The sequence below is a fragment of the Hemicordylus capensis genome, chromosome 3, assembly GCF_027244095.1.
Source record: "Hemicordylus capensis ecotype Gifberg chromosome 3, rHemCap1.1.pri, whole genome shotgun sequence".
In the NCBI taxonomy this organism is placed as follows: domain Eukaryota; kingdom Metazoa; phylum Chordata; class Lepidosauria; order Squamata; family Cordylidae; genus Hemicordylus; species Hemicordylus capensis.
The window spans coordinates 98,689,908-98,707,722 of record NC_069659.1 but is presented as its reverse complement, the minus strand read 5'-3'; the positions used below and the strand labels follow the sequence as shown (position 1 = coordinate 98,707,722).

Here is a 17,815-nt window from a genome sequence, read left to right as displayed (position 1 = left end):
ATTTTTTCCCCCCCAGTTGTGATTTGTTAGCAAAGACAGGAGTGATGGCAACAGTTGGAGACAAACCTAACACATAGCAAAGTTTCTCCTACAGGTCACCTGCTATAAATCCGACAGATTACGACATAGAGCACATTTAAAGATCTATGCTCTGGCTATACGTTCAGCAAAGAAGTGTTTCTTTTCTGCCCGTATTGCTTCCGCAGGCTCTCGTCCGGCGGAGCTATTCAGGGTTGTGAGGGGTCTAGTAGGGCCCCCTACTCCCCTGAATCCATCTTTGGAACCATCAGTTGCCCACTGTGATGCTTTTAATGAGTTTTTTGTGGACAAAGTCTATTGTATTCGGGTCGATTTAGACTCCACAGTTATCGCAGTGTCAGATGCAGAGGTATCCAGCAATTCCTCTTGTGTGGTTAGACTGGATCAATTTCAGTTTGTGACTCCTGAAGATGTGGACAAGCTGCTCGGAACGGTACGTTCTACCACCTGTCTGCTTGATCCTTGCCCGACGTGGCTTATACTATCTGGCAAGGGGGTTGTTGTGGAGAGCCTGGTGGCAATTATAAATGCCTCTCTGAGGGAGGGCAGGATGCCTCCTTGTTTAAAGGAGGCAATTATTAGACCTATTCTTAAGAAGCCTGCCTTGGACCCCTCAGAGTTTAATAGCTACAGGCCTATCTCCAACCTCCCATGGTTGGGCAAGGTGATTGAGAGGGTGGTGGCCTCCCAGCTCCAGGCGGTCTTGGAGGAAACTGATTATCTAGACCCATTTCAAACTGGTTTTCAGGCGGGCTATGGGGTGGAGACTGCCTTGGTCGACCTGATGGATGATCTCCAATTGGGAATGGACAGAGGAAGTGTGACTCTGTTGGTCCCTTTGGATGTCTCAGCGGCTTTCGATACTATCGACCATAGTATCCTTCTGGAACGTCTGAGAGTGTTGGGGGTGGGAGGCACTGCTTTGCAGTGGTTCCGCTCCTACCTTTCTGGCAGATTCCAGATGGTGTCTCTTGGAGACTGTTGCTCTTCAAAATCTGAGCTTTTATATGGAGTCCCTCAGGGCTCCATATTGTCTCCAATGCTCTTTAATATCTACATGAAACCGTTGGGAGAGATCATCCGAAGATTTGGTGCTGGGTGTTATCAGTATGCTGATGACACCCAAATCTATTTCTCCATGTCAACATCATCAGGAGAAGGCATATCCTCCCTGAATGCCTGCTTGGAAGCAGTAATGGGATGGATGAGGGATAACAAACTGAGACTGAATCCAGACAAGACGGAGGTACTTATTGTGCGCGGTCGTCACTCGGGAAGCAATACTGATCTACCTGTTCTAGATGGGGTCACACTTCCTCAGAAGGAACAGGTACGCAGTCTGGGAGTGCTTCTGGATCCACACCTCTCCCTGGTTTCCCAGGCTGAGGCAGTGGCCAGAAGCGCTTTCTATCAGCTTTGGTTGATACGCCAGCTGCGTCCGTTTCTTGAAGTTAATGATCTCAAAACAGTAGTACACTTGCTGGTAACCTCCAGACTTGATTACTGCAATGCGCTCTATGTGGGGCTGCCTTTGTACGTAGTCCGGAAACTACAATTAGTACAAAATGTGGCAGCCAGGTTGGTCTCCGGGTCATCTCGAAGAGACCATATTACTCCTATATTACAGGAGTTGCACTGGCTGCCGATAGGTTTCCGGGCAAAATACAAAGTGCTGGTTATAACCTATAAAGCCCTAAACAGCTTAGGCCCACAGTATTTAAGAGAGCGTCTTCTTCTGCATGATCCCCATCGTCCACTACGTTCATCAGGGGAGGCTCATCTGTGGCTACCTTCATGTCGTTTGGTGGCCACCCAGGGACGGGCCTTCTCTGTTGTCGCCCCGAGACTTTGGAACGCACTTCCCATGAGAATAAGAGTCTCCCCATCTCTAGTGGCTTTTAAAAGGGATTTAAAGACTCATCTTTTTACCCAAACTTTTTAACTTTTTAACTTTTAACTTTTTAAAACTTTTGATTGTTTATTATTTGTTTTAAATTGTTTTTAGTATTTGTTGTTGTGAACCGCCCTGAGACCTTGGGTTAGGGCAGTATAGAAATGTGTTAAATAAATAAATAAATAAATTTAAATATAAATACAAGAATCTCCAAACAGGATCAGGATGACAAGTACTCATCAGTAGCAAAGGTGACTACATCTAGCTTGCTACAGAAAGCATGGATGGAGTAAGATGTCCATGTGATCTAGTTGTCTATTCTTATGAGGGACTTGGCTCAGGTATAGAAAATGAAACAATTATGAGAGTGAAAGAAAGCCAACACATTTGTCATTTTTCTAATAACCTTAATGCCTTAAAGTAATGCAGACTCCTAGATATTGGAGGTGTAATTTGAATGAGGGCACACTTACGCATATTTGATCCTGTCCCAATAGTATAGCCAGCAGAATGGCGGCCCCGAGTTCTGCCCCACTGGTGGCCTCACCACACATTATGTCATGCAAAAGGGACATGGCCCAATTGCCAGAGTGCCCACCCCAGCCCTCCAATCACATTTCTAGCCAGCATTTGCTGGTTGGGTGTATTTATTTCCCTCTCTCCCCCTTGCTGGAGTAAGAGGAGGGGAAATAAATGAAGCCAACCAGAAAACACTGGCTGGAAATGAGATTGGAGAACTGGAGCAGGCCAAGCCCCCTTTGCATGTGACATCACACACAAAGAGGGCTCCAGTGATCCTTTTCACTGGCTGCCCAGGTTCTTTGAACCCTAAGACTCAAGGGTGGCTCCGCCCCTGACCTCTCCAGTTATTGTTCCATTTTGGCTTGAAATTAGTAAGATTGTTAATAAGACCTTGTCAAGGTTGTTAATGTTCTCTTGGGGTACATCCGCAGCATATAGAATCTAGCATTACATCAAGCATTGTAGATATAATCCATATAATTATTATTTTCTCTTTTTCTTTCAGTTACACATATTTGTAATTCTATCCTTGATTATGTTATATATAATGCTAGAATCCTTAGTTGGATTTTTTAAAGTACTTCACCATATCTGACTAATCAGATGCCTAATTCTAGAATTGCCATTAATATATTCCTTTAGCTGAAAAGATACTGAACCTGGCTTTGCTCATTATGATGTTGCCTAAATTAGCATCTAAAGAATGATTTCTAAAGAGGAATATCACTATACACCAAGTGCACCAATTATAAAGTGGCCTATAATACCTATATGTAGAATTATTTTAAAATAATGCAATAAAGGCTAATTTTCAATGAAAAGTTAGATTGTCCATAAGAACTGCACACATACACAATTAACAAACATTAAGTCAACATTTTAAGAAGCTACCATTAAGTAATTATGCCAGAATTTATAACATGATGTGTCTATAAAAGCAGATAAGTTTAGTTAATTCATCACAACATACTTTTGCAAGCATTTTGCGTCTCAAATACTGCATATAGTATAGAAGATGAACTTGCACTTCTGTTTCTACATCTGTGAAACACACAAAAAAGATTTCTGCATAAAGGGTAACTTTGGTGGGGCGGGGGGAATAGTCTCCCCAAACTTCATTTTAATGCTGTCTGTTTACTGTCCCTTTCAGCAGCTGCGTCAGAACTTTTTTTTTTAGTCATTGTGTTGCAATGGATGGATTATCAGCCTTAGATGGGGCAGAGTTCAAGTCTCAGCAACTGTGATCTCTCAGTCCAACCTGGCTGTGACCAAGAATTCTAAAATGTGCAAGGGCCCCTTTGCTGACTATAGTAAATGGATTCTGGATATGCCCACACATCTTTTTCCTCTTCCACAGCTGCAAATTCCATTAAGAAAGGATCTTCCTTCCAAATACAGTGATTACAATTAGTTTATACAGATATCAGATGTGATGCTGAAAGTCTGTTGAAGATCATATGCTCTGACCAGTAAAGAAATAAGCACAACTTCAGAAGTCTGTGGCAGAAACACTGAACATGGCTACCTGTTCTGTATTGTATATCATTTTAATAATCTTAGCCCATCTTCTAACTAAACAACCAAGACACAATATAACTCATGCCTGTGTTTCCTTTCAAGCAACAGAGCTACAGTCCCAAACCTCATTCCACAACGTGTCTTGGAGAAGCTTTATGTAGAAGCATCAGGCATGAGTCATGTCTATTTCTTCTTTCTGGGATAATGTGCAAGGAGCAGTCCTTTTCCAGTGGGCTCTGGGGTGGGGACAGTTTGCATATCTTCCATGACAAGAGTTGTGTACTTCTCACTCTGAAGATTTATTTATTTATCATATTTATGTACCACCTGCTATGTGTATCCCTAGGCTGTCTAAAGGTAAAAGTGTGCCCTTGAGTCGGTGTCAACTCCTGGCAACCACAGAGCCCTGTGGCAGTGTACATCAGCTAAAATACAACAAATAAAACAGGATAAAATTATTAACACAATTTTATGATACTAAAAAACCATTTTAATTAATCTAATCAATCAATCAAAGAGCCTGAGAAAACAGGTGAGAAAAGAATCTTTTAAAAAATAGCCAGAGAAGGAAAAGCTCTTATTTTGACAGGGAGTGGATTCCAGAGCTCTGGGGCAGCCACAAACAAGTCAGTAGTAACCATAACCAGACCTCCCCAGATTATCTTAATGGGAGGGAGGTTCATGACAGAGGAAGAGCTCTCTTAGAAACCCTGGACCCAAGCTGTTAAGGGCTTTATTAACAATAGGATTGATTTTATTTAAATCAAATGAATTTAAACCATGATTTAAATAATTTCGCAGAAGAACTTGATTTAACTACTCAGGCAGATCCTATTTAATCATTATTTTCTATAAAAGTACATTCTTGTTGTCTGATATAACCTTACGACATGTTTAGAGACAAAAGTAGGTTTCAGTTTTAGAAAGTAGGCACACACTTTTCACAATGCTGTTTCATTCGAGCAACCAAGACTTGCATTTCATGGTTGCATTGTTTGCATTTTGACGCATGCCATTCTTACCCACCGGTACAAGAACTTCATTAAAATATTCCCAAATGGAGTCTCTTTTATAGCCTGCTGCCATAATAGATGCTTCCCTTCTACAATGGAAGCTACACACAGAAAACGTTTCCTCAGACTGCATGAATATGTTCTGTTTACTTTTAGTTTCACTTTCTATTCCCCTTCCCACCCCACACATTTATAGACAGAGGACTCCTCTTTGCTCAGATCTACTCCATCCCCCCAAATCCTCTATTCATCCTTGACTTTCTTTGTCTTTGCATCTGGGGCGGGGGAGCAGGGGCTTGACTTTGTGTGTGTGCTGCATATACACCACCAGCAGAATAAGACTGATCAGGTCTGCTATCTCTCATCCCCATATACTGCTGTTAACATGTTTATATAATATAATTAGAAGTTATGATTATCATTCTTGATGATATCTTTGACCTAGGCTCTTTATTAATTGTTTTTTTCTAAATCAATTTTTAAAAATAGTATTTAAATTTAAATTTAAAAATGGTTTAAAAACACACACAAATGTTTATCAACCCTGATAGGCAATAACCAGCACTTTGTATTTTGCTTCAAAACATTTTGGTAGCCAGTGAAGTGTTTTTTGTTTTGTTTTTTGATCAGTCTGATATGGTCTTTTCGGGTTGTCCCGGAGACCAATCTGGCTGCCACATTACATACCAACTGTAGTTTCCAGACTATGTACAAAGGCAGCCCAACATAGAGTGCATTACAGTAGTCAAGCCTGAAGGTTACCAGACTATATACTACTGTTTTAAGGTAATTTACCTCAAGAAATGGGCGCAGGTGACGTATCAGCCCAAACTGATTAAAAGTGCCCTAGCCACTGCGTCAACCTGAAAAACCAGAGAGACTTGTGGATCCAGGAACACTCCCAAGCTACATACGTATTGTCGCTATTCACATGATTGCACTCATGGGCGGGGGGGGCAGGGTTCAACCTTCCACCAGACGATCGTGTGCAGCCCCTGCAGCGTGCAAGCTGCACACCCACATATCCTGCTGGATGACTATCCAGGCTGCTCCCAGCAGCACAGGCAAACAGAGGTGGGAACTTATTATCCCAGCCTCTGCATATCTCACAAGGCACCGTGTGGCGATTGCAGTGCCTTGGATTATTCCCCCTATCAGATAGGTGCTCTAGGTGCCCATCTCTGTGTCTCCTTGGTTCCGTGGAGCCGAGGACACACACAAGCCCAGCAGCGGGGTTAAGGGAGCACTTGCTCCCTTAACTTTGGCTAAGAGCTGGGCTCAGGAGTGAGGTTAGGCTGGACAAGACCACGGGGATCCATGCAGATCCCAGCACTCCACGAGCAGACTAGCACAGACTAGGCTGCCCCAATCTGGGCTAGGCTGCTGTGAGAACAGCCTCCTTATCTAGGAATAGAAGTGTGGGAATAGGAAACAGGTTCCACTGAAATCAACATAGATTTCTTCAAGGTAGAGAGTATGGGGTGAAAGTTTAAGGGGAAGCAAGTCAGAGGTAAGAGTTATCTCCTATCATCCTTAAAGCAAATGGGGCTGATTAAGGGTCAAGGTGAAACATAGCCCCTTCTGCCCACACCCACAACTCATGTCTCCTATCCAATGGCACACCTTATCTTCCAGCCTCCAACAGCTGATACCTCAAAAGCGGACCATGGAAGCTCCTATACCATGTTTTATTAACACCCCCATTTCCTATTGTCTATCCTTCCCGTTCCATCCTTCAGCAAACTATATATAAATCATCTGCAATACATTCCAGCCAAGCCTTAGCAGTGCAATCCTATATATATTTATTCAGAAGTGTAGTCCCACGGAGTACCAGGGGCGTAGCTTCCGTTGGACAAGGGGGTGTGAATGTTCCTGGGCCACCAGTGCCTGCCACTACCCTGTTGCCCAGCATTGCCCTCAGCACTGCTGCTGACCTCCACAGCCCCACCGCTCATACCGCCCATAATCCCAAAATCTTCACCTCTGGGGTGAGCTGCCCACCCACCATGGCAACGATGGGTAGGCTTCTCCGCCCTACTCCTGGCTGGCCCCCAGTTTCTTTGGGCCTGTGTGCCTGTGCGCTCTGATTATGGATAGCATTGCATGTCTACATGACACATGATGCTATACATAATTGGAGTGCGCAGGCGGCAGGTGCAAAGGCCTGGAAGAAGCAATGGGCCGGCTGGGAGTGGGGGGGGAGAAGTCTGCCCTCCACCACGGAGGGTGGCCTGCTCCCCCGGCAGTGAAGATTATGGGCAGTATGAGCAGTGGGACTACAGCAAGCAGTAGAGGTCAGTGGCAGGGTGAGTACCCCCAAAAAAAATCAAGGGCAGCCCTCACAGAAGGAGGGAGCATGGATTGGGTGGTGAGTCATGCATGCAAAGCCCACACACCAGGGGCCGCCCAGGAAACTTTGTCCCTGGGCCACCAGGCAGCTTGCTACACACCTGCTGAGTACCGTGGGATACTACCAGGTGAGTGAGTATAGGACTGCAGCCAAAGGGTATAACACTGCAAACCTATGTAGCAAGCACACCCAGGAATGCTCTGTAACTTATTGTGATACAAAGTTTAAGCCTCTCTCAGCATCTTCAAGCTTCCTGTCCAGTGAGCTCAGTAGCTGTGAAGGGTAAAAGTCTATAGACTTTGAAGAAAGATGCTAAAATAGGGACAAGGATTGAAGAGGTATCATGCTTCTGATGCTACTGGGCTGACGGTACATAAAGTTCATACTACACCACCTTGAACATTAACCTTGAGAAACAATTATTTCATCATTTCACATTTGACTTGGTTGTAACTTGAGACATTTGCTAGGTCATTATGAGAGAGTGTAATCCTGAAGTTTCAGACTTTAATTGTTGGTTGAACAAAGATTTTACCTGTTGTTCATTAACAACCAAGATCCACATCAGCATACCTTTAATTTCCTTCAGTCAACATAAAAATCCAAATGGTTTAGAAAGGTAATGGCCGAGGTTACATATTACCACCTAGCCTGACTCAATGGGCATGTAAATGATGCATTTGCATGGATTCCTTGTCAAATGTAAACAGAAAAATAAAAGACCCTCCATTACGTGATTGTGTGGCTGGCTTTCAGCAAGAATTGCCATGGCTGGGGTCAGTTACTAAGTTTCTTGTAAAAAGGTCTTTCCCCCTATAGCTTTCTCTTGCCAGTGCCATACCAGATTTATGAGCATTCAATGTATTAGAGAGGTGAAAGATGACCCCAGAAGAAAACAATCAGATAAAGCCTATGTTAATATTCCAATCAAGATGGATGATATATTTCCTGCTGCACATCCATTCGCATGCACTAAGGGACCTCAAAAATGTGTGACAGTTTACAAGCTACTTAGCCCCTGTCCCAGGTGTGGGGGGTGCAGCCTGGCGTCAACATCACAACAGCTTAACCGCACCCCTGCAGCCCCCACTCTGACAAAGGAGCAGCTCACATCCAGTGCGGATGAAGCACAGAATGAAGCCCCAAGCATCGCAGGAAGTGAGAAGGCTTATTAATTTACTCTCCTTTTTATTTCCTTCTTTTTCACATGGTGTAGTGGTTAAAGCAGGGGGGCACAACTTTGGCCTTCCAGCTGTTTCTGGTACAACTTCCATCATCCCCAGCCACAGTGGTCAATAGTAAGGGATTACGGGAGTTTTAATTCTCTTGTAGATGTTGGATTACAGGTTGTAGTCCAAAATAGGCAGGAAAGTTGAAGTTGTGCAGCCCTGGGTTAAAGTGTTGAACTAGGACTGGGCAGACCAGCAGTCACAATCCTGTTCAGCCATAAAATTCACTGAGTGACTGCGACTGTCACTTCTCTCAGGCTGGCTGAGAGACAGCCTAACACAGTTATTATGAGAATAAGCATAACCATGAACACCACTCTGGGCTCCTTGAAGGCAGAGCTCTCCTTCAGTAAGTATTGTCTGAGCCTTGAGGTTTTTGATATAATTCACCTGTGTCTCTTATTTTTATTAGGCAGCACTGTCCAATCATGAAGGGTTTGGCTTTTGTATAGGTCTAATTTGAGATCTATGAGTTCTAATCTACACAGTTGGAGATACATGACGAGATAATTTCTATAAGATTTCCAGTTGTTGCAAGTTTTTGGAGTTCTTTATGATGTGCTGTACTTTTATTTATTCATTTAACAATGATGTGTGTTGTGATGAATCTGGCATTTCTGTTGATTCTGGCTAAAAGAAACTCAGGGGGCAAGGGTGGTAAAAGTCTAGTCTGGGCCTGAAATCTTAAGGGTTTAGCTTCATCTCCTGCTTGTGGTCTTCCTGGAAGACCACAAGTGAGTGAGTGAAGTCATGAATAAATGAAGAGAGGTGGGGGCGGACCAGATTTTAGAGTGTTGACCATAATGTGTGAAGAGGGCATACATTTTTCTGGGCGGGGCAGTTGAGACTTTTAGCTTTCAGCAGAACACCCACCTAATTTCACTCTTTGCAAAGGTTTGCAGACTGCAAAGATGAAAATTAAACATTTTCCTCCCTCACCCAAAAGACATAGTTTTGTGTGGTCTGTTCTTATATTTGCATCAAAATAAGATTTTACAAAATGAATCACAGGGAATTATTTTAAAACCTGCTTCCTCCTCATTGGAAGTTCATCTGCATGCTTGCATGCAGAAGGTCTCATGCTCACTCCCTGGCAGCATCTGCAGGGAGGGTAGAGTATGGTAGGGAACAACTTTTGTTTGAAAAGTCCTGGAGAGTTGCTGCCAGTCAGAGTAGACACGACTGAGCTAGAGGGACCAATGGTCTGACTCAGTATAAAGCAGTTTTCTGTGTGGCTATGGGGCAATGTTGTCAGGGTGAGTGTGGCTATGGGGGCTGTTTGCTGTGCCTTTTTCTACAACCCTCCCAATGAGGTGGGATGTAGAAAAGGCTCTTCCAACATTTGAGCAATGCCTGTGGTGCCACATGAATTGCAGGAGGCCCCAAATCTCACTTGGCATTAGGCCCCCAAATCCTTTGTCCGGCCCTGTTTAGCACATTTGAGATAGATGCCAAAAATGAATACAGCCAGGTTTAGGAGAACATTCCTGGAAGCTGTAAAGTTGTCCTCTACCTTGCCACAAAAAGTGTCGACGTTAAAACATATATGCACTATAATCCTTTGCATGTTCATGTGGAAATGTGTTCCTCTGATTTAATAAGCCTTTTCCCCTTGTAAGGATGTGCACAATTGCAGCCTGATAATGGCCAGTAATTCTCAAGACAGATATACATTAATGCAGACAGATTACATCAAGACAGATATATATTAATACAATATTTATTATTTTAAATTGTTCAGACTAAACCTCTCAACCCAGACCAAGATCTCAACTTAGCTATAACATTACCACAACCCACCCCACATGAAGGCACATACAAAAGCCACTTCTTATGGCAAGTTTTCTATGACTTTAGAAGCTATGACTTCTATTGACTTTAGAAGCGACATGACAGAAATTAAACAAGCCCAACTTCTCCATCTTTGCCAGGGAAAATCACATCTCTAGTCTCCATTCTCTGCCAGGGGAAATCACATCTTCTGAGTTTCCACCTTTTATGCAGTTGGTAAACGTACAGAGCCAGAAGTGTTTAGAGAGCACTATTTATTAATCATGACATGGAAATTAATTATATCCAAGCAGAAGGGCAGCACTGTTCCCTCTAAGGCATGTGCTCACACATTTTCTGATGTCTGCTCAGTTAATTTTACATCCCGCTCAGGTTGAATCAGGAAGGCCCCACTCTGAATGCATGTGCACACATACTGCCTTGATACTGCTGCCCAGAACAAAACTGATTCCACACACAGATGAAAAAAATTAGAGAGAACACTGAAGGGCAGGATATACATGTCATAATTAATAATGCTAATAATGTGCCATCATGCTCCTTTTCTCCCCACACCAACCCTGTGAGGTGGCTTAGGCTGGGAAAGTGATAGGCCTAAGTTGATCAAGTAAGGAGAAATATGAATCTGGGCCTCCCCAGTCCTAGTCAGACACTCTGACCACTAAACAACACAAAATGCATGATGTTAGGTGGGCAGATGCCTTGGAGGTTTATGGTACATCAGCATAAAAGCCATAGTACACCAAACATACCATCTTTAAAATACCAGTTTTAAAATACCATACAGAAAAATAAATAAATATAGACACATTAGCAAACCATTACAATTCAAAGCACAGTTAGGACAACAGTAAGTAAAACTGATCCAACTATAAAAGATCTCTGGAAATTAAAAGCACAAAATCATTTTAAAAGACTAGCAACTTTTCCTTTTTAAAAAAGACAGAAAAGATAGGGGTAAACATTATTGTTAAGAAAAGCCACTGTGTAACAGGTGGCATGACAGTCAACTGTAAATGAAATAAGGTGATGTCATAATGATGTTTGGAAGATGAAAGGGCTAAACAGACCTTGCCTTTGGTTTTTCTTGCTGCCCCACCCTACAATTTTTATCGAGGTACTCCTCTCTTCAGAAATTCTTCCAAAAATATCAGGAGAACAAATCAATCCATTTTTGCTAGTAATATGCTTTCCTCTTTATACCCTATCTACTTCAGTATCTCTCAGCTTTATCTTGCTCTAATATTACTACTAGTAATACCACTAGTAATGATCTACCAGAGGAAATAAATAAATGTACATCAGGAACCTGCAACAGCCTCCCTCTTAGTTGAGGGATCTTTCAGTCTTGGAATACATAGTTGGCTTAAATATGCAATTCCTGGGTGTTCAAATGAAATAATTATTTCATTTCAAGGCTTGGATAAGATAGAGAGCATTTATAGGAAACTAGAGCTTCAGAATACACACATACAGGTACCAACATTTAACAACTATGGTTCAGATATTATGTCACCATCATGTATTTATGGGACATTTCAGAGCTCGGGCTTGCAAGACTGTTTCCGGCAGACGTTCAAGCTAATTCTACTGTAAGGCTTGAGTAGAGCATTCGCTGCTTTAAGTGACTGCGTGCTAGTTGCTGGCTGGATAGAGACGAGGAGTTTGTGGAAGCACCCCTAAGAGCAACCGGCCTGCATCCCCCGCGTTCTGGAGCAGGATGACTGCCTGCTGCGTAAAGAGCACAACAAGAGCAAATTAGGAGGAGAAAAAGAGAGTAGCGAACACTTCCGGAGGTAGCAGCGGCAGCTTCGCAGCTGGTTTAAGAGCATTTCTCCACTCAAGAAATGGCACAAGTTCTAAAACCACGCTGGACCCGATCCTGTAAGCGACGCGCGCCCTGACATCTCCCTCCTTCCAGCCAGCTGATGATGTAGAGCTGCCCATGAAGGGTGAGGATGGGGCTTTTTCGTTTACTGCACTGACCTGAGATGCCTCCCCCAATAACGACCACATCGCATCTGTTGCTGGTGCTCATGGTTGCTTTCCGGATGCTCCTTCTGCAGCCGCCGAAGCTCCTGGGAGTGAGCTCCGCCAGCAGCAGCAGCAGCCTAAATGAGACACACACACGCCTCTCGCTTTGCTTTGCTCTGCCCGGCGGAAGCCCCGCCTGCAGCGTTCTTATCAAGCCCTCGGTTGAGGAGAAGGCGCTGGAGGGAAGACTCCATGGTCGAGTCTCAACTGGACTTAAAAATTGGGGCAGGGGCAGCCTGAAGAATAACGGAGTCAAAGCCGGTGGGTACATTTATTAGCACCAACACAAATATCACAAAGTCTTCAACAAATTACTGCTTGCCTTTTGCAACCTTTGATTTGAGATACGTGACTGGCTGTCGCTCTCCCTTGCTGTATTTCTCCAACCATTTGGATGTGTACTGCTTTTTGATTTGCTTATTGTTCATTTTAAAAAAAAACTGTTTTGGTTTTGTTGTTTTATTATCTTGCTAGTTCTTGGTTGTAAAAAAAACCACAACACACGTTCATATCGCTTTTGCAGTATAGAAATGTTTTAATTAAATGTCCTGCTTTGAAGATGCAACAAAAGAGGGGAGCTTCACCTGTTGGATTTCTGCATCAGCCGTTAAAGGCCCGGAAAGAAGCTGTTCTTTACAAATCAAGCTTCTGAATAACAGGAATACCAACAGAAGTAGAACATGGCAATCCCCATCATTCTTCTTGTGTTGCTTGCTATGTTGCATTGGCATGTTGGGGCATTACAGTCAAGTGCAGCTCAACTGCAGAGGGTGTGAAAGTGTCTCCTGAAAAGTAGCTGCCCCTATTTTCTGGTTTAGAAATCTCACACATGGGGCACAGCTTGCCCACCCAGAAATGCACTTTGCCTCTTCTGTGCCCCGCTCAATTTGTTGTTCTGATGCCAAATGGCACCACATAAAGTTCAGCTGGTTGCATGGTGCCTTCCAATTTTCTCAGAGGCATAATCCAGCTTCCTATGGCTTCTTCAGAAAGTACTTTTGGATATGTCCAAATTTCATTATAGCTTGCTTGTAGCAATTTGAATTACTAGCCACTATGTCATCTTCTTCCCGGAAGTATTGTCTTGCTCTTTTGCTCATACCTACCAACTGGGTTTGCTGCTTCCACCCAACAGCCCCATTTTCAACCCAGATTTAGCTTTGATTCTTCTGCTGTCACTTTCTGTTGTATCTCCTAGCTTCATTCATGCATCCCACCTTCTATTTGTAGGGGAAGGATGGCAGTTGTTGTTGTTGTTGTTGTTTATTCGATTTCTATACCACCCTTCCAAAAATGGCTCAGGGTGGTTTACACAGAGAAATAACAAACAAATAAAATGGCTCCCTGTCCCCAAAGGGCTCACATTCTAAAAAGAAACATAAGGTAGACACCAGCATCTCTGGAGGTACTGTGCTGGGGGTGGATAGGCCACTTACTCTCCCCCTGCTAAATAAAGAGAACCACCACGTTAAAGGTGCCTCTTTGCCCAGTTTAGCAGGGGTTGGTTCAGTCCCCAAATAGTAAAGCAAAACCAGTTTGGTGAGAAAGCAGCAAAGCAAGAGATCTTGAGACAATTCTTTAGTACTGAAGAACTTCAAGGATTTATTTAAAGAAAAGGTTACAAACAAAAGGAAAATGCCTGCTCCTTAATTTCAGCTGTAGCTCATGGCTGAAGAGAGAGACCAAAGCAAACAGCCATCTCTGAAGAGACAAAATGGAGACTAACACTGGAAGAACAAAGAGAGGTGGAGTCCAGCACTTTTATCCATGACCCTAAACTGCCCCCACAGTGGTCACTATGAGACATTTCATCTGAGAGCTGATGCCGCCGGGGTCCTAGCTCCAACATTATTACACTGGCAGTCTGGGGTTGCTTCACCACCATATTGGCATCCCATTTCCTCCTCATTTTTTTTCTTTTGCCATTCCATCTTACCCCATTGGCTATGTCTGCATATTAGGGGTTCTGTGCACACTTTAAGGCACAGGGAGGGTGCTCTTACCTCCCCCGCCGCATTATACCCTGGTCAGGGTAGAACCAGAAGTGGCATGTGCCTGCCACACATGTGCACGTATGTGGCGGGTGCACGCCACTTCTGGGTTTTATGCTGACTGGGGCAGCAAGAGGGTTTTCTAGCCACCCTGTGCTAGCATTTTTAAAAGCCCCTCCGTAGGTGGAAATGCGACAGGGGAGGTAAGAGCAGCCTTCCCACACCTTTAAGCCTCCTACACCCCTGCACTCAAACCAGTTCGAATGTGGGGGTTCCGAACCTGTTCGGCGTTCCTTGAATGGAATGCTGAACAAATTTGTGCACATCTCTACTGCATCTCCCTTCCTCTACTGCAGTCCCTTAGCTCTGTTGCAGCCCAAGTGCCCACTTCCAAAACTCTATTAATACTCTATTTGCATAATTCACATTGTCACTGTCATTCTCAATGAGCATTCACTCTGTCTCTCAAGTTAATGTTGCTTTGACCTAATTGTACTATAGTACAAATAGTAATGCAGCCTATATTTTTAAAAATAATATAGTACCATTTATACTATTTTAAAATGTATAGGCTGCACATACTATTTAAAGCAATGCAATAAAGTAAAGGTAAAGTGGGCCGTCAAGTTGGTGTTGACTTCTAGCCACCACAGAGCCCTGTGATTTTCTTGGTAGAGTACAGGAGGGGTTTACCATTGCCATCCCCCGCGCAGTATGAGGTGATGCCTTTCAGCATCTTCCTGTATCGCTGCTGCCCAATATAGATGTTTTCCATAGTCTGCGAAACATCCCAGCAGAGATTTGAACCAGCAACCTCTGGCTTGCTAGTTACCAATCAAAGCAGCAAGCAAATTATTTAAACCACCCCCAAAAAACTCACTAGAGAGTAAATATTCAGTGTCCTTACTTCTGGTAAATATGCATAGAATTGGGCAGCACATCACATTTTAAAAGAAAAATCTTTTGGTTCTTATGGGGAGCAGCCAAGATCAGCTTCTCATATAGACATTACCAATGTTCATCATAATCTGGTTTAAATTATTAGTTTGTCCATCATGTAATGCTCAGGTGCATTCCAAATTGAATATCATTTCCCCCAGAAAATCTTCTAGAGTTCAGAATATAAAACAAGATTCTACACATATACACTTAACTCTCCAGCTGACCAGGTTGCTTTGTAAGTACATGCCAGAATTTAATATTAGCCCCCATTTCCCCCCCAGGGAATTGACCAGTGAGTGCTGTGAGACCATATGAATCTCAAAGTCAACTGCAGACCAGGTACCCAAAGACTATTGCTCATTAGGTGTATGCAGTAAAAGTCATGAATGTTAACCCCTTATTCTTGATTAATTGGAATGTAGCTCAATGGTATGGCATGTGCATTGTATGCAGAAAGTCCCAGTACCATCAGAAACTGTGGATGGGAAAGACCCCAGTTTGAAATCCTGGAGAGCCACTGCCAGTCAGCATAGATGACACTGCCTAGATGGATCAGTCGTCTGTCTTAATATAAGACAGCTTCCTATGTTGAAGAAACACTCATTGATGGTTTACAATGCAATCAAGCAGCCTTTTGTTCTCTATTTGAGTCAATTCTCTTTATTGTCTCTTGCTAACTTGTTGTGTGGCTGCCCCCCATCTAGATCCTCTCTTATTCCCAGGTATTTTCTCCACCATAGCTGGTGCTGAGATCTACAAGTCTCGGGGGCAATGCAGTAAAGCACAGATACATCAGCATGCATATGCCACATAGCTGCTTTAAAGGCACTTTTGGAGGCCAAAATGTGGGGTACAAATATTAGGGCCATGCATGACTGTCATTATTTGAGTCAGTATTAACCCATTTCCAGAAATGATCAAACCATGCATTTGATCCCTTGAGTGGCTTGGATTACATCGAGCCGATACATCACTGTCAGGTTGATGCATCGGGGTCAGGTGTGATGATTTCCCCCCAGAAATGCACCGGGAAGAAGATATGCCATGTCATTGCTTCCTTTCTCAGTGCACTGTAGAGCAAGAAGGAAAGGCAGCATTTTTGAAATGCTGTGGCTATCCAGAAGGCAGACAGTTTCTTCAGAGAAGCCAGATCTTCAATAGGTACCCCGCCTCCACACACAAATGCTATATTAAATACAATATCAATCCAATGTGTTGAATGGTTTACTGGTATTGGGTGATTTTTTTCATTGGAATTGTTTCTGGTTAAAAATCCTCAGATGGGGCTTGAATCACCTTGGACCCATCTTCTCCAGTGTTGTTCTAAACTTCTCTGCTGACCTCTGAAGCTGGGGAAGATGTTGAAGGCATCTGTGATTCCCCCTGTTAAATTCCTACTCTATCCATTGATTTGATCATCAAGGTTACCTCCTATAATATGCCTAGAGCATTCTGGTATGTTACAGAATCTGTAAGTCTCAGGAGAGACCAATCTCTATCTTTGCAGAAGAGAGCTTCCAGATCCAACTGTGCCTTGATCAGGTGGTCTTATTTCAGTGCCACCAACAATCAGATCACCAAATTCCTGTCTCAGAGACTTGGAGTAACATATTTGCATCCAGTTAATAAAAATCCCACCCTCCTCTCTTTATCATTCGACCTGAAGCAAATAATCCTGCTGAGACAAGACTGCTTTTCACTTTCCAGTCATTTCTAAATCTGTCTCAGTATAGGGTATTAACACGCCAGAGACCTCTCACTGTTATCAGTCTGGCTTTGGTGCTTAGCAACTATCTAATCCACAGCATCCATTCACAGGGTTGCTTTCCACATAACATTTTAAAGACACAGATGCACTTTTGGTAGCCCCACCCATGTCTGCATTCTAGCAGAAGGGTTGCATGGCTGCCAACAGGAAGATGATAAAATGGACCCACCCACTCCTGGTGTCTGGGCATGTTGCCAAGTGAGATAGAGGGGAAGCGAATGGAAGTGGGGGGAAAGACCTACGGTAGGGCAGAGGGGATGACCAATATCCCTCTACCAGAATCACCCAATGATAACCAAGGAAAAAAATCACCAGCCATAGAAACTTTCCCACTAGGTCAACGGGGCATACACACAAATGTGTAATGCCCAGGCCACTCCTGCCACCCAACCCCCATTAAGAAAGGCAGGGGAAGGCTGGCAAATAATTACCTGGCTGCTCATGACTGAAGTGCATTGGCAGGTTTGAGGCCACTGGCTCAACAGGAACATTACCTGCCACAAAAGCATGGTCGTAAAATCAGAAAATCCTGACCAGCAATTCATTTTATCCCCAGCATATTTGGATGTAGGATTGGTGGAGCTTCTCCACATTTCTGCTGCCTGAAATGTGGGTGCAGGAAAAGAAACTGGGTAACTGGACAAAGGTGGAGGCACTCCTCTTGCTAGCACAAGTTGGTGTCTTCCTTCTTTCTGTCTGCCTGCAAGGTAAGCAGTGTTGG

General features: G+C 43.5%; 1 protein-coding gene across 1 annotated transcript in view; it reads right to left on the bottom strand.

The window, feature by feature from the left end:
• The window catches only part of LOC128350419 (amine oxidase [flavin-containing] B-like), a 107,417-nt gene extending 94,768 nt beyond the window's left edge, over positions 1–12,649 (bottom strand). The window contains exon 1 of the mRNA XM_053308711.1: positions 12,346–12,649. Coding sequence (XP_053164686.1) covers positions 12,346–12,397 — 52 coding nt within the window. The 5' untranslated portion in view covers positions 12,398–12,649. The remainder of the gene's footprint in view (positions 1–12,345) is intronic.
• Positions 12,650–17,815: the final 5,166 nt, after the last annotated feature.